At 37.7% G+C, this 26,074-nt stretch overlaps 9 protein-coding genes across 9 annotated transcripts; 5 read left to right on the top strand and 4 right to left on the bottom strand.

The window, feature by feature from the left end:
- Window positions 1-2,238: 2,238 nt before the first annotated feature.
- On the top strand, window positions 2,239-4,785 carry EV154DRAFT_440601 (heat shock protein 90-1). Its single transcript, XM_051596928.1, has 3 exons — window positions 2,239-2,484; window positions 2,556-3,017; window positions 3,086-4,785. The coding sequence occupies exons 1-3, from the start codon at window positions 2,398-2,400 to the stop codon at window positions 4,634-4,636; spliced, it is 2,100 nt and encodes a 699-aa protein (XP_051459316.1). The 5' UTR covers window positions 2,239-2,397; the 3' UTR covers window positions 4,637-4,785.
- A 137-nt stretch (window positions 4,786-4,922) lies between these two features.
- Window positions 4,923-6,416, top strand: EV154DRAFT_440600 (chitinase). Its single transcript, XM_051596927.1, has 4 exons — window positions 4,923-5,011; window positions 5,071-5,185; window positions 5,247-5,283; window positions 5,334-6,416. The coding sequence occupies exons 1-4, from the start codon at window positions 4,953-4,955 to the stop codon at window positions 6,335-6,337; spliced, it is 1,215 nt and encodes a 404-aa protein (XP_051459315.1). The 5' UTR covers window positions 4,923-4,952; the 3' UTR covers window positions 6,338-6,416.
- A 58-nt stretch (window positions 6,417-6,474) lies between these two features.
- On the top strand, window positions 6,475-7,582 carry EV154DRAFT_417723 (uncharacterized protein; the record flags this gene model as incomplete). The annotated part of the gene is made up of 3 exons (XM_051595808.1): window positions 6,475-6,685; window positions 7,095-7,212; window positions 7,282-7,582. The coding sequence occupies 3 exons, from the start codon at window positions 6,475-6,477 to the stop codon at window positions 7,580-7,582; spliced, it is 630 nt and encodes a 209-aa protein (XP_051459314.1).
- A 263-nt stretch (window positions 7,583-7,845) lies between these two features.
- Window positions 7,846-10,441, bottom strand: EV154DRAFT_503306 (VTC domain-containing protein). Its single transcript, XM_051600906.1, has 2 exons — window positions 8,222-10,441; window positions 7,846-8,160 (listed from the first exon to the last, which is right to left on the bottom strand). The coding sequence occupies exons 1-2, from the start codon at window positions 10,363-10,365 to the stop codon at window positions 8,049-8,051; spliced, it is 2,256 nt and encodes a 751-aa protein (XP_051459313.1). The 5' UTR covers window positions 10,366-10,441; the 3' UTR covers window positions 7,846-8,048.
- A 531-nt stretch (window positions 10,442-10,972) lies between these two features.
- Window positions 10,973-13,831, bottom strand: EV154DRAFT_550297 (VTC domain-containing protein). Its single transcript, XM_051604920.1, has 2 exons — window positions 11,378-13,831; window positions 10,973-11,315 (listed from the first exon to the last, which is right to left on the bottom strand). Exons 1-2 carry the CDS (start codon window positions 13,784-13,786, stop codon window positions 11,184-11,186), a joined length of 2,541 nt encoding a protein of 846 aa, XP_051459312.1. The 5' UTR covers window positions 13,787-13,831; the 3' UTR covers window positions 10,973-11,183.
- A 408-nt stretch (window positions 13,832-14,239) lies between these two features.
- EV154DRAFT_503299 (armadillo-type protein) lies at window positions 14,240-17,652 on the top strand. Its single transcript, XM_051600905.1, has 6 exons — window positions 14,240-14,405; window positions 14,502-14,619; window positions 14,674-15,000; window positions 15,093-16,493; window positions 16,556-17,365; window positions 17,429-17,652. The coding sequence occupies exons 2-6, from the start codon at window positions 14,521-14,523 to the stop codon at window positions 17,534-17,536; spliced, it is 2,745 nt and encodes a 914-aa protein (XP_051459311.1). The 5' UTR covers window positions 14,240-14,405; window positions 14,502-14,520; the 3' UTR covers window positions 17,537-17,652.
- EV154DRAFT_503297 (uncharacterized protein) lies at window positions 17,653-18,461 on the bottom strand. Its single transcript, XM_051600904.1, has one exon. The coding sequence runs from the start codon at window positions 18,373-18,375 to the stop codon at window positions 17,737-17,739; it is 639 nt and encodes a 212-aa protein (XP_051459310.1). The 5' UTR covers window positions 18,376-18,461; the 3' UTR covers window positions 17,653-17,736.
- Window positions 18,462-19,440: 979 nt separating this feature from the next.
- EV154DRAFT_461736 (uncharacterized protein) lies at window positions 19,441-23,994 on the top strand. The gene is made up of 5 exons (XM_051597562.1): window positions 19,441-20,265; window positions 20,320-20,942; window positions 20,998-21,175; window positions 21,237-22,294; window positions 22,356-23,994. The coding sequence occupies exons 1-5, from the start codon at window positions 19,472-19,474 to the stop codon at window positions 23,942-23,944; spliced, it is 4,242 nt and encodes a 1,413-aa protein (XP_051459309.1). The 5' UTR covers window positions 19,441-19,471; the 3' UTR covers window positions 23,945-23,994.
- Window positions 23,994-25,034, bottom strand: EV154DRAFT_550294 (glutathione S-transferase; the record flags this gene model as incomplete). Its single annotated transcript, XM_051604919.1, has 5 exons — window positions 23,994-24,143; window positions 24,203-24,304; window positions 24,365-24,690; window positions 24,744-24,790; window positions 24,994-25,034. 5 exons carry the CDS (start codon window positions 25,032-25,034, stop codon window positions 23,994-23,996), a joined length of 666 nt encoding a protein of 221 aa, XP_051459308.1.
- Window positions 25,035-26,074: the final 1,040 nt, after the last annotated feature.

The following is a 26,074-nucleotide window of genomic DNA, read 5'->3' as shown; positions in this document are numbered from 1 at the left end:
ACGTATCGACTGGCTTCAAACGGCTGCGACCATCCACCGTCTAGTAACACGCTCTATATTCACCCTCCACCAAGCAAACGGGTGTGGCACTAGTTTTAGTAAGAAGTTCCTGGAACAAAGAGCGACAAGCCCCAGTCAGATTGTTGTACTGAAATCCGAATGAAGCGATACAGACAACAGCCAAGGCCATTGCCTAGCGACTTTGACAACCAGCAGACTCCTCAATGTAATCTTATTAGGGATTACTACGGCCTTTGGAACACTGCCCGATCTGTAATGAAGTGGATAGATTTAACGGAAACGAACAGAGACGAGGGTGTCATCCTTGTGCTGAAGCCATGCTAACTTCCCTGTTCTAAGCTATAAAAGAGGATAAAGAGATAAAGAGCGTTTTTTTCGCAGCAGTCTCCCTTTTATACGAATTTTTTTGTTTTTGTTTATTTTGTTGATTTTGTCTAGGCTACTTTTATAAACTTGATTTTTTTTTTCACTACTTTTTGAACATATGTGTTATCCTTTAAATAATCCATAAAATTCTCATCACATCCGTGTGCATATCATGGTTACTTTCTTCATTGGATGTCGAGAAAATGATCATTGAAGTTTTGCTTTTGTATGCGAAATGTTCTTTTTGTGAAACGAATGAAAAAGTGATCTGCAAGATGAAACAATTTTTTACATGATCCCTTCCGCCATGATAAATAACTTCAAGAAAATGAAAGCCTTGTTAAGATAAATCATCTTGTATGTGTATTTACAGGCGATATCTGTTTTTATAAATGCCGTATATTGTCAAGAGTAGTGAAATAAAAAAGAAGAAAAATGGACACTTGTATGCGTGCGATTAAATTTTTGGCTTTCTGATACACCCAGTGACAATTAGTACTGGGATGTATTTGTCATGACAAATTAAAGCACTCGGTGATAATTTAATCCAGCAAGAAATACGTCTACTGAATAAACTACAGTGTTAGACTATAATATTGTCTTGTATTATTGGGTGAAATTCGATATGCGGTCGTTAATCAAGACATTCAGCGACACGAAATAAAGATTTAACAACATTTTACAGATAATCACTATAAATACAACTTATGTCGACATAGTTGCTCATCAAGATGCTTGCTGGTGTGTAAAACTATCAAAACCATACGTCTATTCAAGATAATATTATGTCAGCAAAGGGAACAAACTAGCATAAAAGAGTACAGTACAATACTGAAGATAAAGATAGCGGGAAGCTCAATCCAAAATTCGCAGATAACTCACGACGAAACCTTCAGCGATAAAGCAAAATACACATAACTTTGAGTCAGCACATCACTATTGGGTGGATTCAAATGATTTAAGTTGATTGATAGGCCAATATAGCTTTGGGCAATATAACGTCTAATTAGTAGGAATTACCCTAGCCATTTAGACTGCAAACACACACCTGGCGAAGATTATTAGCCTCAGCCGTAACATTGTAGAAATGCACTACATCTTTTTCTTTTAAAAAAAGAGGTAATATTTCAGCCTTTGAAAAAACAAAAGTGTGATTGACAATTTTCATTATTTTCCGTTACACAATAGAAAAGGAAGTATGTATAGTTTGGTAAAAAAAGAAAAAGGGCAAGACAAGAAGGTGGGTAAAGGAGTCTTATTTATAGACTGAAAACGCAGGCTTATGTCAGGATGAGTTAATTGTGTATTGAACCATCCATTATGTTTGGGCCTTTAGTTATGGCACGTCAATGGACGTAAGCCTTTTTCTTCAAATTATGTGTAAATTTTACGAAAAAATGTAGGTGTAGACATCGTCCATAACAAACAGAACAAGTAGCCACTATCTGTTTTTACTAGGATGAGTCGACACAAGGATAGGGGAATCAAAGAGATAGAAAGGAAGGCTGGAATTTAAACTTGGGCAAGAAGGGGGACGTTTAACAACAATGCTCAATATCTGAGACTGACGTTATTCTTTTTTGAGATCGCTTTACTTTTTTAGACATCTTTCCCATAAAAATTCTGAACTTCTAATGTAACTATCTTGAACAATATTTAGCTATGGCACAGACGAGAATTTCTTAAGACACTTATGATACTTCTACTTGCCCAGTCATCTCGGGTGGTAATTTGGGGGGAGTTATCTTTATTGCTAGAAGCAAGTATAATTACTGCGCTCGAGTGCATCGAAAAGGCTTTGAATAAACCAGCCAAACCAATTATAGAAAAAAAAAATCTCAAATGTGACTGACTCTGTAGAGCACGCTCACCTTTTGGAACTTGCGAGAAACAATTCTGTGACTTGTAAAAACTTTTTGAAATTCCATTTCCTTCTTTTCTCCAAATGGTATAAAAATAACAGAAGTACTTTTTTACGGTTTTTTTTTCTTTACTTTGTACTAAATTAAAATGTCTAACGAAACCGAGACCTTTTCTTTCCAAGCTGAGATTTCTCAGTTGATGAGTTTGATCATCAACACCTTCTATTCTAACAAGGTAAATAATATATGTTTTCTTTTTCTGAAACAATGAATACGCGTCGCTAACCACATCTTATTTTTTTTCAGGAAATTTTCTTGCGTGAATTGATCTCCAACTCTTCTGATGCTTTGGATAAGGTTCGTTATCAATCTTTGACTGATCCCTCCGTCCTTGATTCCGAGAAGGACCTCTATATCCGTATTACCCCTGACAGAGAAAACAACATCTTGTCTATCCGTGATACTGGTATTGGTATGACCAAGGCTGATTTGGTTAACAACTTGGGTACTATTGCCAAGTCTGGTACCAAGTCTTTCATGGAGGCTCTCTCTGCTGGTGCTGATATTTCCATGATTGGTCAATTCGGTGTTGGTTTCTACTCTGCCTACCTTGTTGCTGATAAGGTCCAAGTTATCACCAAGCACAACGATGATGAACAATACATCTGGGAGTCTGCTGCCGGTGGTTCTTTCACTATCACCCGTGATGAAGTCAACCCTTCCATCGGTCGTGGTACTGAGATGCGTCTTTACATGAAGGAAGATCAAGTAAGTTATATAAACAATCAAAGGGTTTTATGTAAATAAGCATGACACTTATTCATCTTTTAAAAAAGCTCGAATACCTCGATGAGAAGAAGATTAAGGATATTGTCAAGAAGCATTCCGAATTCATCTCCTACCCTATTCAACTTGTTGTTGAGAAGGAGGTTGAGAAGGAGGTCTCTGATGATGAGGAAGAGGCTGCCACTGAAGGTGCCAAGATTGAAGAAGTTGTCGATGAAGAAGACAAGAAGGATGACAAGAAGAAGAAGACCATCAAGGAGACTGTCGTCGAGAACGAGGAACTTAACAAGACTAAGCCTCTCTGGACCCGTAACCCTGAGGATGTCAAGACTGAAGAATACTCTGAATTCTACAAGGCTCTCTCCAACGATTGGGAGGATCATTTGGCTGTCAAGCATTTCTCTGTTGAAGGTCAACTCGAATTCCGTGCCATCCTTTACGTTCCCAAGCGTGCTCCTTTCGATATGTTCGAGACCAAGAAGAAGAGAAACAACATCAAGCTTTACGTTCGTCGTGTCTTCATCATGGATGACTGTGAGGATTTGATGCCCGAATGGTTGTCTTTCATCAAGGGTGTTGTCGATTCTGAGGATCTTCCTCTTAACATTTCTCGTGAAATGCTCCAACAAAACAAGATTCTTAAGGTTATCCGTAAGAACCTCGTCAAGAAGTGTCTCGAAATGTTCCAAGAGATCTCTGAAGATAAGGAGAACTTCGACAAGTTCTACGAGGCTTTCTCCAAGAACATCAAGCTCGGTATTCACGAAGATACCCAAAACCGTACCAAGCTTGCTGAGTTATTGCGTTACCACTCCACCAAGTCTGGTGAGGAAATGACTTCCTTCAAGGATTACGTTACCCGTATGCCCGAGAAGCAAAAGAACATCTACTATATCACTGGTGAATCTCGTGCTGCCGTCGAGAACTCTCCCTTCTTGGAAGGTTTCAAGAAGAAGGGTATTGAGGTCCTTTTGATGACTGATCCTATTGATGAATATGCCACTACTCAACTTAAGGAATACGAGGATAAGAAGTTGGTCTGTATTACCAAGGATGGTCTTGAGCTCGAAGAAGATGAGGAGGAGAAGAAGGCCCGTGAAGCTGAACAAGCCGAATTTGAAGGTCTCTGTAAGACCGTCAAGGATATCCTCGGTGAAAAGGTTGAGAAGGTTGTTCTCTCCAACTTGTTGACTGACTCTCCCTGTGTTTTGACTACTGGTCAATTCGGTTGGTCCGCTAACATGGAACGTATCATGAAGGCTCAAGCTCTCCGTGATTCTTCCATGTCCAGCTACATGGCTTCCAAGAAGACTCTTGAACTCAACCCTAACCATCCTATCATCAAGGCTCTCCGTGCCAAGGTTACTGCTGATGCCAACGACCGTACTGCCAAGGATCTCGTCACTTTATTGTATGAGACTTCTCTTCTTACCTCTGGTTTCACCTTAGATCAACCCGCTTCTTTCGCCACCCGTATCAACCGTATGATCTCTCTTGGTCTTTCCATTGATGAAGATGAGCTTCCTACTGCTGATGAGCCCGCCACTGAAGCTGTTGCTGAGGATAACGCTGAGGTCTCCAAGATGGAAGAGGTTGATTAAATGCATTGCAATTCGTTATTTTTTTTTTCATCATTATAAAATTTCCCCCCTTTATTCTTATCACCACCATCACCCCATGCTCCTTTTTTTCTAAAAAAACAGGCGGTATTTTGCTACCATCTTCTTTGTAATAAATATTAAATATATAGAATTTGACTTTTTTCTTTTCCAGAATTTATGGTAAATTCAGGCCGCTTTCTTTTTTCCAATTTAGCTAAGCCTGACGGGACTTTAAATATGCATTTATTATATCATATAATTCGTGGGCTTTCGAGAAGTGAATGCACTTGTTTCACACCAAATATAAATCGTAAGAATGCAAGCACCTCCACCAGCAACTAATGGCCCCGTCATTGCCGGCTACTTTGCCAACTGGTAAACATGTTGGACAGATTAAGGGAGTTCGTCATCTAACTCTCTTGTGAAATGTCTAGGGGAATTTATGGTAGAAAGTTTAATGTCGTCGATGTCGCTGCTCAAGCAAACAAGTTGACACATATTTTATATGCTTTTGCTAATTTACAAGAAGATGGACAAGTGGTTATTGGGGTAAGTAATGCTGTAATAACAGCTGTTATGAAGGGTCGATTATTAACTACTTAGAAAAAAGGATCCATTTGCAGATAAAGAAAAGCATTTCCCGCCCGGTAAGTTTGATTTGACCTCGAGAATACATGTATCTTAACTATATACACAGAATTGACTGTGGATGGAAAAGGAGACAGCTGGAACGACCAAGGAAATAATCTGTACGGAAACTTTAAGCAATTTTACTTATTAAAGCAAAAGAACCGCCAGTTGAAGGTGTCTCTTAGTGTGGGTGGATGGACATGGTCCAAGAATTTTGCCACTGTTGCCAGTGATCCTGGAAAGCGTAAAAGATTTATTGAAACAAGCGTTAAGTTGATTGGAGATCTTGGTCTTGACGGCTTAGATATTGATTGGGAGTATCCCAAGGATGACAAAGAAGCATTTTTTTATGTGCATTTGTTGTACGAGACACGTATAGCATTAGATGCCTATCAGCAGCAATGCAACCAATTGAACCAACCTCGTCTGCTTTTAACCGTAGCTGTTCCTTGTGGACCTGAACACTACAAAAAGCTCCGATTGGCTGAGATGCAACCATATGTAGACATTTTCTATTTGATGGCTTATGATTATGCTGGTTCTTGGGATGCACAAACAGGCCATCAAGCTGCCATGTTCGGCGGCCCTTTAAATACGGACCAAGCCATTAATGCTTATTTGGCTGCTGGTGTTCCCCCACAAAAATTAGTTATGGGTCTGCCCATGTATGGTCGTGGCTTTTGTAATACAGATGGACCAGGTTGTTGTTATCAAGGACTGCCCAAAGGAACCTGGGAAGAAGGACAATTTGATTACAAGTGTTTGCCTAAGCCTGGTGCTCACGAACATAATGATATGCAAAAGATGGCTTCATGGTCTTATGACCCCAATAGTCGTGAATATATTACATATGATTCCCCTCAGATTATTGCGGCTAAGTGTGACTATATCAAGCAAAGACAATTAGGAGGTGCTATGTTCTGGGAACTGAGTGCTGATCATAAGCCAGACCACCCCCGTAACTTGGTCAACGTTGTTTATGATTCATTGGGTAGACGAGTCGACCAAGTGCCTAACCATCTTGAATATCCTCTCAGCGAGTTTGATAATATCAAAAGACAAATGAATTGAAATCTAAATAGGAACGATAGTAAAAAAATAAAATAAAATCAAAGTGTTTCAAGAGGGGTACCTTTTTTAAAAACCGTTATTTTCTCCTTTTCTGCTCCCTCCTTCTCCTCTTTCCCTTTCTCTTTATTTTTTAGCAGATGAGTTATTATCAAAGCCATAATAACACTTTGACGTTACCGACAGTTACAACACGTTCACTATCTAATAACGTCAGTTTTTACGCTTCCCTTTCAATCGGCGAACGGTTTGAACGACTGGGGTCGGGCCAAGAACTTGATTTATTTGGCACCAGCGTAAGCCGAACATCCGTAAAATCACAAATGAGTATGGGTAAAGTTTTCCACACGCGTTTTGCTTTATTGACTCATTTGACAGGATTTGTGAGGAAAGTATATTTAATCATTTTTATACAACTTTTATCAATAACTGTAACGATGTCACTATTCATACGCTTTCTGTCGCACTGGCAAGAACAAAGGTATTTTATGTTAAAGAATCCAACGACAAAAAAGTACCCCACTAAGCAGGTTACACCAGTAAATATTTATGGTGGGTCATCTTATTCCCCGCCACAGTTCTCTCACTCATAGCTTTATGGCAATTGTGGGCGCAATATTACCAGTTATCAAGAGTGGTCCGTGTTGTTCTACTTTGTATTTACTCGTTGCTCATGGCTTTTATCCTTTCCGATCTAAGTATGATATAATTGTGCATTACTACTTGTTTCGTATTTTACTCATACAATTGTCTGTGGCAGTCACGGTCTTCTTTCATGAAGACGGACTATTGGTTCTTACCATGTCATGTTTTGGTTCTGTGAGTGTCCTGTTGTATACTTTCCAAACAAGATATAAGTTTCGAGGACCAACACCAGTGTAAGTAAGTTTGGTATTTTTTACAGTTTTTATTAAAAAGAGTATTAAGAATTCTGTGCAATCTAAAAGGGTTTGCTGCACTGCCACAATATGTGTTAGCTCGATTGCTCTACGAGATATATATCAGATGAACCCTGTGCAGATTTTAGGTCCTATCGCAATTTCTAGCTTGTTATGTACATATTTCATACTCGAATTATATTATGCTATGGGCGTCATGACAATTGATGACTATATACTGGCATACATATCACTTTATATCGACTTGGCATATCCAATTAACTGCCTGCATCATTTATGCGAGATATCGGAAAACGTGGATGACTTTACAGAATATTTTAACCCAGATCCGCTTAGGAACCATGGTTGATAAAATGGATGCCAAGATTTCGGTAAATTTATTCCAATCAATAAAAAAAGGGTGGGGAAGGAAGGATAGTACTTCTTAAGCAAGTCTAATTACGATATTTAGATTCCATAGTTGATACAAATATTATTGCTTTTATAATGCCCCCCCAAGTATTATTATTGTTGCTATAAATATGCACAAGTCTATTTTAGGAAAGCAGTAATGGCGACTTACAGGTTTTCTGTAATTAAATATTTGTACTAAAGAAGTGCAACATAGAAAACTACTATTTCCAAAGTAATGAATTTATTAATATGGGTTTTTATAAAAGTAAAAAAAAAAAAAGATAACTGGAGTACATAATAATAGAAAATAAGGAGGGATAGGGCGAGCATGAGGTTCTAGATGTACCAATTTAAGAGGTATAATAAGCAGGAAAAAAAAAAAGAAAAGAAATATATACATTTGACGAGCTTGATCTTTCTTTTTAACGGAAACGAAGATAGAAATTGACGATCAAGGCACCGACCAAAAGGAAGCAAAGAACAGCAGGACCCCAAAGATCATCATAACGACCGACAATACGACGATTAATCATCCTAGAAAACACAGAAAATTAGTATATCTAAATAGAATGAAAATATGAATAAAGTAACATACCATGCACGCTTCTCGAATTGATACAATGCATAAATAGCAATTGCAGCAGAAATGCCGATAAAGATACCACCACAGATACGAGAAATATTATCACCAAAATTGAGCAGATTTAATGCAACAGACAACAGCAAGGCACAGAATTGTAACCAAGAAATAAAAGTACGTTCGTTAGAGAAGAAAACTTTAGGCTCTACCTTGACTTTTTTCACAGGAATGACAGCATTGGGATTATTAGGATCCTTGACAAACATGGTATCCTTTTCAAACATTCTTCTTGTAGCAGGATCATTCATGTCTAAACGGATATCACCATTATCAAAGTTGATATCTTCACCAAGATTACCTGCTTCTCTATCTTTTCTTTTGATACGCTTTTCGCTCAAAGGACCGTAATTGAGAGGATCATCGCCTTTCACAACAAGAGTGGATTGCATACGATGGACTCTGTTTTCCCAACTAGCATCAGAACCAGCAGCAGGTTTATCATCCCCAATGAGAAACTCTTTACTAGCTACTTTTCCGGAAGTAGATGAACCGACATCAACTAGATTCTTTGTGTCACCAGAGTCCAAACTTTTTCTTCCTTGTCCTGCTGACTCATTCACCATATTCATTCGAAGCTGTTCCGCCTCCATTGCACGACGGTATTGACCGTCAATGAGGGGTTTAAATGATTTCGAACGTGTTAAACCAAAGTTAGTAGCACGAGGTCTACGAATATCAATTTCCATTTCGGACAACCACCAAGGCAAAAGGGGAATACGATCACGGAAAAGGTAAGAAGCACCATGTAAATATTTAGAGAAGCGGGGAACTTCATGCACGAGGTGGGACTCCAACAATTTCTTGAGCCATAATGGTGTGGCTTGACCTGTTTTAGCTTCTAACACAGCATAAGGAAAACGCAACACTTCATTTTCATCCAGATAGCTAAAAGGATAGTCAATGCCAACATCGGGACGACGCCAGTCAGTAGGTCCTCGACGAACAACACCTCCAAAATTATCTTCACGAATAAATGTTAGTTCATTGTCAATATTGATACGAACACGAGCATCATCAGGTAATTGAAACGATGTGCGATTATAGAATACACGACATGAAGGCTTCAAATGCTTTTCCTTTATGGACTCTTGAATCCCGGCGGCGACAAATTTACAGTCGTCAACAATAGTTGAGTCCACACCTTTAGAGGATAAACGGTTAGCAAATTCGTCGGCAGTCAAAGCACCAGAAATAAATTTATGAACTTCATCGCTGGCCAATTGGATACGTTCTTTAACAGAGTTTCCATCGGCAAATTCGGCCATGTGTGTACTACGTTCGGCAAAGACTTCTGGATTGGACAGAGGACCATGCCACTTAAAACGGATAGCCTCGCCACCTTCATCCCGTTGTAATAAACTTGTATAGAGACCAAATTCATCATTATCAAGATAAACGCTGGAAATTGCGGAATCTGATGCTTCGTAACGCTTTTCTTTGTTGTGAATGTTTACTGGCAAATGAAGCATAATAATCGACTTGACTTCAGTGATATTATCAGGATGGATCCAATATTTGGTATTGTTGTTGCCACCAATGGTGTTAGGGTCAACACTGACAGTACTAGCTGGACGAGGTTTGCCTCTTTGACGACAAAGGTCATGAAGAGCGGAGATGAAGACAATGGCAACATCGAAACGTTGCTTATCAAGTGGCTTGTGTCTTAACTGAGGAATGAAATCTTGCTTGAGGGAAAGTCCAGTCCATTTGTCATGCTTCTTGATAATTTTTTGGAAGCCGATGTAGTTGAGTCTGGTAAATTTGGCCAGGTCATTTACGTCGAATAAAACCTCTGTTAATGCATCGTCCATGATTGCCCAATTTTGATCTGAAGACCACGTGGGGTTGTTAATAAATGTTTGGATTGTACGTTCACAGTAACTAATTCGGGCCTCCACCTCTCCTAATTTGGCAGACACAAAATCATAAACTTTTTCAAGCTCATTTTCCAGCTTTTTCACAAATTCGTCTTCATCATCGCCATTCCATTTATGATCAAGCTGTCTAGTTTTTAATTCTTTCTTCAATACATCGTATGAAATATAAGATAATCGCCAAGGTGGAAAAATTTCTTGTTGTAACTGTTCACCAAATTTCATAGTAAAGGTGATACGAAATGAAAAGGGAAAGAAAGAGCGAAAAAGAGAGAGAGAAAAGAAAAAAAAAAAAGAAAGAGAGAGAAGAAAGAAAGAAACGAAAATAAATAAAAGTTTTTTGTGTTATACCCAGTTTCGGTTCTTGTGGCGATAATTATAAATAACTTATTTTTGGCTTTGCCAACAAAATGGGAAGTGGGATTGAGAGACCGAAACTAGTACATGACCAATAAATATTGTCCTCCCGCTTGTAGTTTTTTTGTGGGATGTAGTTGAGTCGGTTAAATCGAAACACCGAGTTGAATAATAACGAAAAAAAAAGCTGAAATGGATCTAAAACGTATATAAGACATGATAGAAAAATGACGTTTCCGTTGTTTTTGTTACTCATGGTACCTTAATAATTTAGGGTTTGCCGTTTTGTTTGTTTGCTGAGATGATGCTCAGCTTCTGTGTAGGATTTACTTGGCAAATCATCATTGCCAAGTATGCGCAATTCTTTTTGTCTAAACCCAGGTATTAATAATTTTATATTACACAGCATTGTTATATATTTAGGGCATTAATAATAGCATATGAGGTAAGTGTCATCACCATCCCTTTTTCTTGTCTTAATTCAAAAACCGATGGGTTTCACATCACATAATTATTCAAAACATGGATCATCCCAACCATGGGAAGTACTACTCCGATAGTAAAATATATAATATTTATTGTAAACGTGTAACCTCTTATTATAGAAATTATCGTTTAGGGTATGAATTAAATGTATACAATTTGTATGGTGTATGTGCATGTGTGTTTTGTTGTTTGTTTGTTGTTTAGAGACCGACATCAGTAGCAGCAGGAGCAGCAGGAGTAGCAGCAGCAACAGAAGCTGTAGATGTACTATTGCCAACACCCAAAAATGTCGTATTTTCTGGAGGAGAGTTGTATCTCAAAGCAAAATTGGTCTAACAATAAAATATATATATAAGTAATAATAATGACTTGATTGAAAATAAAGAAAACTTACGATCAATGCACCAAGTAAAAGGATACATAAGAATACGGGACCGAACATATCATCGTAACGGAGATGTGGTTTATTAGTGATACGCCATGCACGCCATCTGTAAAACGCGATAGCATAAATGGAAAAGATGAAGGCGATACCAAAGAAGACGGCACCGACAATTTTGTTGATATGATCACCGAAATTCATGAGCGTCAACGCAACGGATAAAAGCAAAGCAGCAAAATGAAGCCATTGAATGAAAGTACGTTCATTTGCAAAGTAGATCTTGGGTTCTATTGTTGCACCGCCTTCTTTCTCCTTCAATGCCTTCTTCTTTTCTTTCTTGATTCTTTTCCTTTCAGCGGCTTCTTCCTCAGAATCATATCCCCCGTTACCGGCTTCCAAGTTTTCATCAAAGTAAGAATTTAAACGAGAATCGCTAATTTTGCCGCTCTTTTCGTTTTGAGCATATGATGAGCGAGGGGTTTGTTTGCCTCCCATGAGAAACTCTGTCGATGAAGTGTCGAATAAGTCATTTGTCCGTCTACCATCAGGAGTCATACTGCGCAAACGAGACGTTGAACCGGATCCTGCTACCGAGTTCCGACCTGCTAATCCACTAGGTGTGTCGTACGAGATATCATGTTGAGACCAGATAGGGTCGTCGAAAGGATTGCCACTACGGTGTGAACCAGTTTGAGAAACAGGCGAATTGCTAGCTCCATTCATAGTTCCTGGCGTTGTCGAACGAGTTAATGTAAGCTTTCTTCCGAGATTTCCGGTTTCAGCAGAACGAGGCATTTTACTGGATCGTTTGGAGGCATTGCGAGTCAAGAGAGGCTTTTTGGTAGTACTTTCGACACGTTTCAACGTAGAACTACGTTCGAGCTGAGATTCAAGATAACCCATACGATACTTGCCATCGATTAAAGGCTTCAAACTCTTACTTCTTGACAATCCACTAAAGTTACCAGTGGGAATTTTAGCGTTGCGGATGTCCAATTCTAATTGACTGAGCCACCAAGGTAACAAGGGAAGACGGGGGTTCCAAAAAAAGGCAGCACCTTGTAAAAATTTTGAGAAGCGAGGTACTTCATAGACTAAACGTGATTCTAACAAACGGGTTAACCATTGTGGGGGTTCTTGGCCTAGATGGGTTTGTAATTTGGTTTCAAGCACAGCATAAGGGAATTTGTAAACCTCGGCAGGGTTCAAGTTATCAAACGGATAATTAATACCCATATCAGGGCGACGCCATGAACCCTTTCTCCTTTCAGCCTTGCCGTCTTCACGGACAAAAGTCATGTCAGTATCAAGAGATAGACGAAGTCTTTGATCACCGGGAATTTGAAAAGCTGTACGATTATAAAACACACGCATGATGGGTTCGAGGCTTTTCTCACTAATAGATTTTTGAACACCAGATGCAATGAAGTAATTTGCTTTGACAACATCTTCAGTAGCGCCTTTTGCTTTTAAGTCATCAGCATACTTTTCGGCAGTATAAGTTCCGTCAATAAAATCATCCACCTTGTCAGCATTTAACCGAAATCTGTCCTTGACGGAAGCACCGTTCAACCAAGGAGCGTGATGGGTTTTACGCTCGATAAAGATACTATTAGATTCCATGGGACCATACCAACGAAAACGAATAGCTTCGGCACTTTCATCGCGTTGAAGACGACCTTGGTAAAGATCGAAATTCGGATTATCAAAATAAACACTTGAAATAGCGCTATCTGCAGGTTCTATTGGTTTCTCAGGATTAAATACAAGTACAGGTAAATGGAAAAGTAAAATAGCTTTCAGTTCAGTCACATTATCAGGATGGATCCAGTATTTTGCAGTTGCACGTTCAAAGTCATTTTGGTCCAAACCAGCAGCAGAATTTCCTTGGCGTACTTCACCACGTAAGCTACATATGTCATGTAAAGTGGAAATCTTCACTAAAGCCACATCAAACCGTTGTCTGTCTAGGGATTTAGAGCGAATGATGTCAACGAATAAGAGTTGGTTGTTATAATCAGTATATTTGTCATGCTTTTTGATTAATTTTTGAATAGCCAAGAAATTGTAACGAGTAAATTTTGAAAGATCGTTAAGATCCATTAGAATTTCGGTCAGAGTATCGTCGGTTGTATCAAACAAATTGCGTGCGACGGATGGTGTAATGTTTTTGCTTTGTTGAGTTAAAGACCGTTCACAGTAAGCTAAACGTGACTCTATCTCTCGTTGTTTCCTAGTGATGAAATTATCAACTTTGTCTGCTTCTGATCGTAAGGCGGTTTCGAAGTCGTCCTCGTCCATATCGTTCCATTTATGGTCATCTTGACGTTCTCTCATATCAAGTTTAATGTCATTATATGCAACATATTCAGACCTCCATGGCTCATAGATATTATTTTCCAACTCTTCGCCAAATTTCATGATTAAATTGAAAGTGATATATAAGAGAGAAAAGGGGGAAAATTAAGATCCCTAATAAAAACTTATTTGTGTATTTTTAGGTACATCCAACAATAAATAGGGCACACATGGTCTCACCTGGGTTTTTTTTTTTTTTTTTTGCCCAACCAAAATGGGTTTGAAACCCAAAAAAAAACCGCTTGTTGTGCACATTATTATTGATTGTTTTTCTCTAATTTCTGTATCACAAACGTTACGAAATAAGAATAACTCCTAAAATAAAAATCACGGATCATCAAGACAGCACCAAATAGCAAAAATAGATTTTTTATGTAAGCCAGGCAAGTCGACTTTTTAAGAACTCAGCCACCACGGCACAGAAAAATTTTATTTAGTTGACTGCTACAAGCTTTACGGCGCACTACAGACATCTTCCTACGTCACGAAGCTGGTAGACCTCTATAATTTTTTTTTTTTTTTTTTTTTTTTTTTTTGTTATTTGATAAAGCAAACAAAAATATTAAGAAGTGCATTTTTTCGACATTTTCTTTCATAAAAAGTAGTTATATCCAGAAACCACAGTAAAATTCGAAAAACAGTAAACATTTCCCTTCATAAACTTTTTTTTTATATATAAATAGTAAGTGGAAAAAAGTTTTTTTTTTTTTTTTTTTTTTTTCAAGATGAGAAATAAAAGTTACAAAGTCCTTTCTTTTTAAAAGTTGTTTTCTTTTAGACCTTTTACACTACATAAAATGAGTACCTGGCAACCTTCACCCCAAGGTCTTTCGGATTTGTTGCAACTCTTACGTGAAGCTATCAATCCTACTGCAGACGGCCACAATGTTCAAGAAGTAAATGCCTTTGGTTTATACGATAAAGCACAACATACTAATGCTCTTATTTAGAGACTCGAATATTTTAACAAAATCCCTGACTACAATAACTATTTAGTTTATATTTTAACTCAAATGCCTCAAGAAGATCAATACATTCGTTCTGTTGCAGGATTAACTCTCAAGAATAACATTAGATCTCACTTCCCTACTATCGCCCCCGAAGTCATTGAATATGTTAAGGAATGCTGTCTCCTCCATATTGGCGATAGTAAAGTCGGTAAGCCTGTCAGTTTAGTTATCGCTGCTATCGTTGCCCGTGGTAATATTCAAAACTGGCCTCAAGTTCTTCAAGTTTTATTAGCAAAATTGGATGACCCTAATCCTGTTTTGGTCGAGGTAAATTTTGTTAACTAAAAAGTGTATATATATATGTGTGTGTATGCGTTTGTGGACTATTATTAATTCTATATATGGATTTTGTCGCATAGAACGCGTTTGGTACATTTGCAAAGATTTGTGAAGATTCCGCTCGCGATCTCGATAGTGTCATTAACGGTGTTCAGCCCTTAGAATATATGATTCCAAAGTTTATCGCATTCTTTGATCATCCTAACCCCAAGATCCGTTTGAATGCAATTAGCTGTACTGCACAATTTATCAACCTTCGCTCAGAACCTTTGATGACTAGAATTACCGATTTTTTGGTTGCCCTTTTCAAGAGAGCCACTGATGATGATGTTGAAGTTCGTAAGGCTGTTTGTCAAGCTCTTGTGGGTCTTTTAGAAGTGTGCCCTACTGTTCTTTTACCTCACATGCCCGATTTAGTCGATTATATGCTTTTCTGTACTCAAAATGATGATAGTGAACTTGCTCTTGAAGCCTGTGAATTTTGGCTTGTGTTTGCAGAGCAAGACGAACTTCGCGATAACCTTCGTCCTTTCCTTCAAAAGGTCGTGCCTGTTTTACTTAAGGGTATGGTCTATTCCGATGTTGATCTTATGACTCTTGGTGGCGATGAGGACGATGCCCATATTGCTGATGATGAGCAAGATATTAAGCCCCGTTTCCACAAGGCAAGTGTTGTTGAAAACGAACTTATCAACAAGGAAGAGGAAACTGCCGAAAAGAAGAAGAGTTTGCTTGACGATGATGATTCCGATGTTGACGATGATGAGGATGATGAAGATTATGAGGACTTTGAAGACGACGAATTTTATGGTGAATGGAATTTGAGAAAGTGTAGTGCTGCTACTCTTGATGTGTTATGTACCTCTTTCGAAACTGAAGTGATTCACATCTTAATTCCTCTCCTTAAGAACGAATTGGAAAGTGGTGACTGGCTTCACAGAGAGTGTGGTATTTTGGCTCTTGGTGCTGCTGCTGAAGGTGGTATGCAAGAAATTGCTCCTCATCTTCCTGAGCTTGTGCCTTACTTGCTCAACAACTTGAATGATCCCAAACCTCTCGTTAGATCTATTACATGTTGGACTCTTGGTAGATATTGTGGTTGGATTGTTCAAACCGCTAGACAAAGCCCCGAAGCTCGTCAACACCTTCTTGAGCCCCTCACTCAGATTTTGTTGCAACGTATTTTAGATAACAATAAGCGTGTTCAAGAAGCTGCTTGTTCGTCCTTTGCTTTGCTCGAGGAAGAAGCCGCTGCTGATTTAATCCCTTATCTTCAACCTATTCTTAGTACTCTTTGTACTGCCTTCACGAAATACCAACACAGAAACTTATTGCTCCTCTACGATACCGTTGGTACTTTAGCCGATGTGGTTGGTGAGACTTTGAATAACCCTCAATATATTGATGTCATCATGCCTCCTCTTATCAGCAAATGGCAAGAAATCTCAGATGACAGTACTGACTTGTTCCCCTTGTTAGAGGTTTGTTATTATGCATTAAGGAGAGAAACAAGAAGAAGACTAACATCCTTTTATGTATATAGTGTCTTTCATCTGTTACCACTGCTCTTGGTAAGGGATTCAAGCCTTTTGCCGAACCTGTTTACACTCGATGCGTTATCCTTGTGTGCAAGACATTAGAAGAATGTCGTTTGTGTGCTATGAACCCTTCTTTGGAACAGCCTGATAAGGACTTTATGATTGTTGCTTTAGATTTACTTTCCGGTATCGTCCAGGCTCTTAACACCGACGCCGAACCTTTGGTTGCCAGCACTAATCCTCCTGTTGTTCAACTTTTATCTCTTTGTATTCAAGATGAAGTCGCTGAGGTGCGTCAATCCACATATGCTTTATTAGGTGATCTTGCTATCTCTTGCTTTGAACATATTCGTGCCGTAGTTCCTCAATTCATGCCTCTCCTTCTTCAACAAATCGAACCTCAAGCCGAACACTTGTCTGTATGTAACAATGCTACGTGGGCTGCTGGTGAAATTGCGCTTAAATGGGGTGCTGAAATCAGAGATTATGTCGATCCCTTATTGCAACGCTTGTTCCCTCTTATGGTCAATCCCCAAATCCAACGTACGCTTTTGGAAAATGTCGCAATTACCATTGGTCGCATCGGTCTTGTCTGTCCTGCCTTAGTTGCTCCTCACCTTGAGTTATTTATCCAGCCTTGGTTGACTGCCCTTACTCCTATTCGTGATAATGATGAAAAATCCTCCGCATTCAGTGGTTTGTGTGAGATGATTAAGGCAAACCCCCAAGGTGCCGTCAAAGAATTCCCCGCTTTTTGCACTGCTGTCGCCAATTATCAAAACGTCTCTCCCGCTTTACATGAAGCTTTCGGCAATGTAAGTTTTTTAATATATATATGTATGTCATTTACACGCGCAATTAATCATGATTTGACACAGATTTTATTGGGATATAAAAACATGTTTGGCGAAGCTCAATGGCAACAAGGTTTGACATCAATGCCACAAGAAGTAAGAGCTCCCTTACAAGAACGTTATGGCATCTAAATCATACACCTTATATATATATATACTCACATGTATATATATAAATATAAAAAGAGTAAAAATTTAAAATCTTGAAGTGTGTCGTTTATTTATCAATTCTGGAAAATAAAAAGAATAAAAAAAAGTGTATATAACAGCCCTTGAATAGTTATCAACTATACTCTTCCTATCCCCATCCTCTTTACTCGCATACGTGCAAATCAGGCTTCTTCGTCACTAAAGTTTGGCTCATTGTCAATATCTATGTTTGCCATTACAGTGGGATCATAATGATGCTTGAAATACTCTTGAAACATGTCGTCTGTGAAATTAGAGATAAAAGCGTATGCAGAATCATCACAGCCTGAAGGAAAACGTTCATCTTGAATATAGTTAGTCTCATAGAATTGTAATACAGCATCATTAAGGGCCCGAGCAATATGATCAATTGTGTTGAGCATAATATTCGCTGAAATCAGGCGCTTTTGTTTTTCATATTCTTCATTTTTTGCTATTATTAAATCGATGTCATCAATATATTGTTGAACAATTTCTTCTGATACATCGTGGATATCGTAACAGATGATCTCCATGGCTTTGGGAGCAGTGAAGTCACTAGAAGAAAGAGCACGTATAATTATATTCGACAGATTGTTGGTGAGAGAAGTATCAATCGATAGAGCTATTCTACGAGTGTGTGGAGACATAGTAAGAGGACCTGCTTCACCAGGGAAGATTACTCCTAACAACTTTCTGACAATTTTACCAAAGTACTTATTCCTTCCTCTAAAAGTTGTTGCAGTAACTTCCCCAATGATTGATGCGTATATCTCTTTTATGGTTCGTTCGTCGCTTGACATAGGATGAATTTAGTTTTGTTGTCGTTATTGGGCAAAAGAGATTTTTTTTCAATGCGATGTCTTATTTAACAAAAAAAAAAAAAAAATGAACGCTAAAAGATTTAATATGATAACACTGCTGGTAAAATCGAGCCTTTAATGTAATCCAACACCCGCTATCAAGTCTCTTTAACGTCCTCACAAATGCCGGGTAGCTTAAATAATTTTAAGAGATTTTTATTTTTAGTAGTCTGAAAAACCGATCAAGCGGCTTTTGTTGTGTAGCATAGCGCCAATATGAACATGAAGGACTTTGCCCTTTTATAAGTCAACCACTGTTAAATTTATGCCGCTGTATTATATATCTTAAAGACACAGGTTAATTTCCTGTGATTTTGGATGTAGCGAAATTGCTTTAATATCCCTTCATTGTCATGGCCACTGGAATGAGGGAAAAAGAAAAATCTCACGTATGGTTACACTACCGGTTTTTTCTAAACCTTAGTTAGGTTACAGAACCCAAATTATGTTTCACGTTCATTTGCAAATTATGTGCCTCATGTCTGTTAATGATATCATATAAGACAATTTTGCCATACATTTTCCCTTTGGAAGATGATTGTTTGGTTCGGTCCGCGGAATTCTTCAGACTTGACAACTTATCTACGTTACTGTTGATGTTAAATGATGGACTTAGTCAATTGTATTCTATGTTGTGACACTATAGTTTGAGGCAAAATAACGTCACTTATTTAATAGGTTCACAAACAGTCAACAAATATCAAATGTGGGAGGAAAAAACCCTTTTTAATCTTTTTATTACTTGTGATCATGCTTTATCAGAAATCAAGGGATGATTATCGTGTTTCTCCTTATTTAAAAAAGGTTTCAACAACCATAGGAACGATCTCGTCTTTTTGAAACTACAATGGCAAGCTGCAGATGTCTAATCCTAAAATATCAGCATCTTGGGACATAGAATAAAGGAGGCGTGTAACTACGAGAAAACGATTAATACGCCATGCACAGATACAAATAAATACCGTCAAATTTCCACTTTTAAATTTCCCCCTTTTCTCTTTCTTTAGTTTTTTTGCTACTAATACATCTAAAAAACATGCCACTGGCAAAAAATAAGAATAATGAGACGATACTGAACACAACTTTTACCAGATATTTGTCACCAAATATAAGTACCTCGTGTTCAACACCATCATCCAACGGCGATAGTTATTTTACGCCAACACCCACACCTTCACGCAGTAAAAATTCTCTGATAAACCCCATTCCATCCACATCATGTAAAAGTGCATTTTCTGTACAATCATTTCATACAGCAACAGGAGATTATGAGGAAGATGATCACTTACTAGACGATCCAGGAATTGCTAAAAAGGCATTTGAGTCAACGTTATTTGTGGTGGATGAGGAAGGCTCGTCATCGAATAAAATAAATAACACAATCGGACAGCAGAAACATTACTATAGACCCAAAATGGTCTCCACAAACTCCTCGTCAACAACGAATGATTTTGTGATGGGATATCCCAATGGTCTGTCAACCACCACTACAAATAATAGTATGATGATTCACCCCACGTCATTATCACATAGTTATACCAGCAACAGTATGTTCAACAATTATTTTTATTATGGCTCCTTGGGTAGTGCTGCAATATCAAGATCCCCATCCGGATCATACATGAACGAATATTATAATGAAGATTATGGAGTTGTCCTGGATGATGGCACTTTACAAAAACGATCTGTTTCATTATCTACTATGCCGATCTCAACTCCGCTGGAATTTAATAAAAAGAAATTCAAAGGAAACTACAACCATTTTTACTACCAAAATAACGAAGATGATCCTAGTCAACACAAATCAGCTAGTAGAAGCCAGGCAGAAGAGTAAGAATAGAATATATATGTATTTTTTAATTAACTCATCAATATTCTTTTAAGATTTTATGCTCATTTGTTAGAAGAGGAAAGGAGAGGACTTTTGCTAACGACTGTAACTTCCTCTGATCCAAAAATGATTATTCAAGATCTTCAGCCCAATGATTATGGCGAGACTAGCGATGACAATACAGACAATCTCTCTAATAGTAGGAAGAGAAGGAGGAAATATGAGCAACATTCGCAAGAAAGAAATTGCATCTCTTCTATTTTCATTTCAATTTTCATGTGGATAAAACGTCATGTATTCACCCTGTCCTACAAGCAAAAAATGGTTCTAAAATGCAGCTTTGCATATCTTTTGGGGTCTCTTTTTACATTTGTTCCGGTTTTAAACCAAATGCTCGGAACTGCAAGATTGTCAAGTCATGTAATAGCAACCGTCACCGTATTTTTTAACCCCTCAAAAACGGTAGGAGGTATGGTTGAGGCAGCAGGGTATGGTCTTCTTTATACGGTTTGTGCTCTCTTGCTGTCTTTATTAAGTATGGTCATTGCAATTTATTTGAGGTCCGAAGAGTATTACGTTACATCCTGCTGTGTTACACTTGGATTTTGGTTAGCTGGTAGCACTTTTGCTCTATCCTTCATTAAGGCACACTATAATAAGCCTTCCATAGGAACAGGTAATTAAAAAGAGAAGCTGTACCGAGTTAATTAAATATTAACGTCTATTTATAGGTTGTGGTTTGTATTTCATGATTATATTTCCAGTTCTCGTAAGAGAAGGTTCTGTTATACCTTCTGATTTCGATCCGACTTATATTGAAGAAATGTTTTCTATCGTCACAATTGGCACTGCTATTTCCGCTTTTGTATGTTGGTTTATCTGGCCAATGACAGCCACTAAAAAATTAAAGTGAGTTATTAAACCGGTCATGTTTGTAATGCTCACCATTATTTTATTTTTTTCCTTGAAGAACCGATATCAATGATACGTTGATTGCTGTTCGGATTTTAGTTAAGTTGCTTACAAAAACGTTTTTACTCGATTCGGATTTACCGGAATTTACTGCCAACGAACATTTACACACTGCGATTAATTCACATCGCACTAGCTTCATTTCTCTAAAAGCATCCTTGGCTGATGCTAAACGTGAATACTACAATCTGGATATATGGAAGCATGCTGAAGGATATGACTCAATTGTTTCTAGTCTACAAAGGCTTGCACAACATATTGGAGGTCTTCGTAGTAGTTGTGGTTTACAATTTGAAGTAATGAAAGCCACAGATAACAAAAAGAAAGGGTACGGATCAATTGAAACAAGCGAAGAGAACATGCCAAAAATTGTGAAAAAGAAAAAGGTATACAACATCAAGGCTGGTGATCAGAGAAAGAGGATGGAATATGAATTGAAAAAGGAACATCGGTCAACCGGATCTTTACATGGTTCTGATGAGGATGATGTAGAAGAGGAAGACCAAAGTTTAAACGCCACAGATAAAAAGCCTAAGGATGGCTATTATCATATTGAACAAGATCAAAACGAGAATGAGGAAGGCGCACTGGTGCAATTTATAAAAACAGTAAGTCCGCCAATGAAATCGCTCGCTTATACTTGCAAGCAAACAGTCGTCCATTTGGAATCTCGATTTACAAGCTCGACTACGGATAAGACACCTCCATTCAATTTGTTGAGACAAAACTTGGCGATGGCAATATCACTTTTTGAAGAGTCTCAGCAACTCGCATTAACTCGGATGTATCGTCGTAAAATGAAGAGTGGCAATAAGAAAAAGAGGAGATCAGAACAAAGCTTGCCGATTGATCCCCAGGAGTTACAGTCACATTTAATGAAACAGTTTCCTGCTGAGGATGTATTTCTGGTTTACTTTTTTGTATTTTGTCTACTGGAATTTGCCAAAGAGCTTATGGTGTTAGTAGAATGTGTAAAATCCGTATATGAGTATGATGAAGAGCAACGAAACAAAGGCGGCATTTGGACATGGATCAAAAGATATTTAATTTCACCATGTAAGTTGCATGACATAATTCTTTATTCATTCATATATCATCCCTAACTCTATAGCCTTAGTCTGGTGTTTGTGCTGTTGCTTCTATACCAAACCTTATTATCCAAAAGAAAATGGCGAAGAGAATATCATAAACAATGACAAGCCAACTACACCAGTTATTACGAAAAAAAGCTCTATTGATTCTTTTGTACCTAATAACAATAACACATTCAACACACTCCATACACCCAAACCCAAGACTAAAATTAGAAGGTTCTTCTTAAGTCTTTGGGGTTTTTTCTCCTGGTTCAGAACACACACAGTTCGATATGCACTGAAATCGACGCTGATTGCATTAGCTATTACTGTGATGGCATTTATACCAGCAACTAGAGAGTATTTTCTGGCTTGGAAGATGGACTGGACTTTAATTACAGTTATGGCTGTTATGTCGCCTACAGTGGGCGGAACAAATCAAGTAGCAGTTTTGCGTGTCCTCGCCACAATGCTAGGATCTATTATTGCGGTTCTTTTCTACTTGTTCTTACCTCACCAAGGTCCGCTTTTACTATTTATGTCATGGGCGTTCTCTATCCCTTGTTTTTGGATGATTTTGAATCATAAACATGGTAGATTTGGTATGTTCTCTTTATTGTCATACAACCTGGTCGTCCCTTTTATGTATAATCATATCAACGAGGACGTAGTCATTGATGTTGTTGAGCTAGCTTTTATGAGGTGTGCAACTGTTTCTGCTGGTGTATTAATTGGACTTGTTGTTACTGCATATATTTGGCCTTTCGAAGCAAGAAAAGAAATGCGTAAAGGATTATCGGATTTGCTTATTAGACTTTCATGGCTTTATAAACAACTAGTATCTGAATATTCAGAATATAACAACCCACCAATAAGTGAAACTCGTGATACTCAAGAAAACAACTACAGTCACATGGTGAAAAGAGTTATTTCCAATACAAAAGTGGAAGAGGCTCCAAATAGAATAGTCACATCAGTTGAAGAACTTGAAGCCTTGGCAAGACGAAATGAAGCACGATCAATTCAATTTCAGCATGTGGAACTCGAGTTACAGGTTACTCTGGTTGAACTGCAGGGATTATTGGTGTATGCTCCGGATGAGCCACGTCTTAAGGGTCCGTTCCCGGCAAAAACATATGAAGCCATGTTAACATCGTGTCAAAATATTTTGGACAAATTTTTATCGATTCGTATTGTAATTTTAAAGGATGTGTGGGCAACACAAGTAAGAAGAGACCTAATGTTGCCCGCAAGTCGAGAATTGATGGAGATGGCGGGAAGCGTTTTACTTTATTTCTATCTATTGGCTTCTGCTTTGCAACTGAAGACACCCTTACCGCCTTATTTACCACCTGCAGAAAAAACGAGAGAACTATTGATGATAAAATTACAACAGCTACCCAAAATCACAGCAGATTTAAAAAAGAACAACAACGTTGCAAACGGTGACGCTGTAAAAGATGAGTGCTACATGGTATACTACGCGTATGTAATTATGATGGAAAGTATTATCATCGAATTGGAAAATTTGGGTCAAGAAATGAAAAAACTCTTTGGATCTTTGGTCCCTGATGACCAATGGGCGAGATGTTTTGGTTTAGATTTAGAAAATAATACACTGCATAATAGATGATTACAATTTTAATAAAAAATAACTAGGTCTTTTTCTTAATTTTATATATTTATACAGTCAACGAAGCCAAGTAATTCTTCATGTTAGGGCGTTGTTCGAAAGATTGTACAAACTTGGCAAGATTTGGGGATCCACTCAAACGGTTGAGAGCGAAATCGTCATCAAGAAGATGGTAAACCAAAAAATCCACGTATGTAATCTTGAATGAGAATAGAAAATTAAAAATGCATAGCTTACATTCGAAACTAACTCACTTACTTTTTCTCCTATAAGGTAAGGTCCTGTATATGTAGTGTATAGTTTTTCGAATAGGTCGATATACTTGGGTGTTGATGTTACCCTGTGTTCAGCTTTTTTCTCCTATATTATAGCGGTATTATTTTATAAATACCCATCCATTATTACGTATAATTTACTTACATCATCTCCAAAGAAAGCATTTTTAACACAATCAAACCAACATTCAGTTATCTCTGTGACGTACTCCAAAAAATGATTTTCTTCAGCGTTTGATCCATTGTATTTGTTATCCAGCTTTGCAGAAATATAACGCATAATTGGTGCGGTTTTCCCAAATCTACTACCATTTATCTCAATATACGGCAGAGTAGGAGATATATAGCCATCTTTAAGGAGCTGGGCTTTCTTAATTCCCCATGCTTCGCCTTTAGCCAAACGAACATATTCATGATTTAATCCTGCATCTTCGAGCATTAGTTTGACATTTTCACCGCGACCGCGGGGAACTGATGAATAAAAATTAGAAAAGATTTAAGCATGGCAAGCACATGAACTTTACCACTGTTGCCATTGTCAAAGTAATAAAGAGTTATTTTTTCCATATAGCTGAAAAGATATTGTTAAATGTCAATAATAAAAAGAAGAATTAATTAACATCTGATTTATATAAATTTAGAATCTTAAATGTAACAGTGCACAAAATGATCTTACACGTTGATTAGCATAAACAATTAGCTGCCTCGCAACCCACAGCCTAATAACATACACAACTTTAAACTAGCACTTAAAGCAATATCCTAGTAGCATACATGACAAGGCAATAAGCTACTTCAACCGAGATTTGAATCATGCATGAAATATAATATATAGTAGTGAGCAAAGAAAGCTTTTGACTTTATACATATTGATCGAAGGGAAAATTTACTACGCATTTTGGTTCACACGCGCATATATCTCAGATGTGCCGTGTAACATGTTAAATTGCGTAGTAGATTTTGCCTATCCACATTAGCTTTACTTTTCTTTTCTTCTTTTGTGTATCAAGTGTAAAGTATATGAGAAAAACATTTTGTTTGCTTCACTGTTCTGATATATTCTAGTGGAAATGTAATTGTTATCGTTATTTTTTCACAGGATTATCTTTAGAGTTTATAATCGATTTCCACAATATTCCACAAAACAAGTTTTTCAAACTAAGTTTTACTACGGAATCAACGTAACCTAATAAAAAAATGATGGGGTTAACCGAAGAGAGACTACGGAAAAGACATGACAGATATGGATAATAAGACATAAATAATCAGTTTATTCAGTGTAAATAATTATGATACAGTAATGTTTGTAAAAGTACTCTAAACATCTTCAATATAGTTACTGAATTGAAAGTAAGTCTGCTCCAAGTAAATATGCTAATATTCTATCATCCAAGCAGTTGTTAAATGAAGTTAGTCGGCATTTGTCAAACCTCTAAAAATCTTATAGGACAATTCATCTTGGAAGGATCTTTATTTTGACGAGACAAAGGACGGGCCCATTTTTTAGCAAAAAAAAAAATCGCCCTTGTATCGACCCGTTTTAAAAAAATTAGCCAGAGATTCAACTGTAAAACACCATCCACACTCTTCTACCCCGCGCGCACGCGCACGGTATATCTTTAACTCCTATTGACAAAACTTTGATCTAAGTGCTTTAAACCCCCAAAAGTGAAAGGAGTAAACATTTTTATAATATACTTTACAAACGTTAGTTTTTTAACATTAAGCCAGCCAGAAAAGTTCATTTGTTTTACACGACTCTCGCATAATTATAGTAAGAACATTACCCCATTTTGCTGTAAATGCTACCGGGACTAATTTACTGCTAGCAGATTATTACCAGGCAATCGTAACT

Source organism: Mucor mucedo (assembly GCF_025094135.1).
Source record: "Mucor mucedo strain NRRL 3635 chromosome Unknown EV154scaffold_29, whole genome shotgun sequence".
NCBI lineage: Eukaryota > Fungi > Mucoromycota > Mucoromycetes > Mucorales > Mucoraceae > Mucor > Mucor mucedo.
This window is presented reverse-complemented; position numbering and strand designations above follow the sequence as displayed.

What these genes read in the sequence shown, in the direction of transcription:
- EV154DRAFT_461736 (XM_051597562.1), top strand. Translation starts at nt 19,472, where the DNA reads ATGCCACTGGCAAAAAATAAGAATAATGAGACGATACTGAACACAACT. An exon ending in AGTAGAAGCCAGGCAGAAGA is followed by an intron (nt 20,266 to 20,319) that starts GTAAGAATAGAA and finishes TATTCTTTTAAG; the next exon opens with ATTTTATGCTCATTTGTTAG. An exon ending in ACAGCCACTAAAAAATTAAA is followed by an intron (nt 21,176 to 21,236) that starts GTGAGTTATTAA and finishes TTTTCCTTGAAG; the next exon opens with AACCGATATCAATGATACGT.
- EV154DRAFT_440600 (XM_051596927.1), top strand. Translation starts at nt 4,953, where the DNA reads ATGCAAGCACCTCCACCAGCAACTAATGGCCCCGTCATTGCCGGCTAC. An exon ending in GCCGGCTACTTTGCCAACTG is followed by an intron (nt 5,012 to 5,070) that starts GTAAACATGTTG and finishes TGAAATGTCTAG; the next exon opens with GGGAATTTATGGTAGAAAGT. An exon ending in AGAAAAGCATTTCCCGCCCG is followed by an intron (nt 5,284 to 5,333) that starts GTAAGTTTGATT and finishes CTATATACACAG; the next exon opens with AATTGACTGTGGATGGAAAA.
- EV154DRAFT_503306 (XM_051600906.1), bottom strand. Translation starts at nt 10,365, where the DNA reads ATGAAATTTGGTGAACAGTTACAACAAGAAATTTTTCCACCTTGGCGA. An exon ending in CAATTCGAGAAGCGTGCATG is followed by an intron (nt 8,161 to 8,221) that starts GTATGTTACTTT and finishes TGTGTTTTCTAG; the next exon opens with GATGATTAATCGTCGTATTG.
- EV154DRAFT_550297 (XM_051604920.1), bottom strand. Translation starts at nt 13,786, where the DNA reads ATGAAATTTGGCGAAGAGTTGGAAAATAATATCTATGAGCCATGGAGG. An exon ending in TTTTACTTGGTGCATTGATC is followed by an intron (nt 11,316 to 11,377) that starts GTAAGTTTTCTT and finishes TTTTATTGTTAG; the next exon opens with ACCAATTTTGCTTTGAGATA.
- EV154DRAFT_503297 (XM_051600904.1), bottom strand. Translation starts at nt 18,375, where the DNA reads ATGTCAAGCGACGAACGAACCATAAAAGAGATATACGCATCAATCATT.
- EV154DRAFT_503299 (XM_051600905.1), top strand. Translation starts at nt 14,521, where the DNA reads ATGAGTACCTGGCAACCTTCACCCCAAGGTCTTTCGGATTTGTTGCAA. An exon ending in ACGGCCACAATGTTCAAGAA is followed by an intron (nt 14,620 to 14,673) that starts GTAAATGCCTTT and finishes GCTCTTATTTAG; the next exon opens with AGACTCGAATATTTTAACAA. An exon ending in CTAATCCTGTTTTGGTCGAG is followed by an intron (nt 15,001 to 15,092) that starts GTAAATTTTGTT and finishes TTTGTCGCATAG; the next exon opens with AACGCGTTTGGTACATTTGC.
- EV154DRAFT_440601 (XM_051596928.1), top strand. Translation starts at nt 2,398, where the DNA reads ATGTCTAACGAAACCGAGACCTTTTCTTTCCAAGCTGAGATTTCTCAG. An exon ending in ACACCTTCTATTCTAACAAG is followed by an intron (nt 2,485 to 2,555) that starts GTAAATAATATA and finishes ATTTTTTTTCAG; the next exon opens with GAAATTTTCTTGCGTGAATT. An exon ending in TTTACATGAAGGAAGATCAA is followed by an intron (nt 3,018 to 3,085) that starts GTAAGTTATATA and finishes CTTTTAAAAAAG; the next exon opens with CTCGAATACCTCGATGAGAA.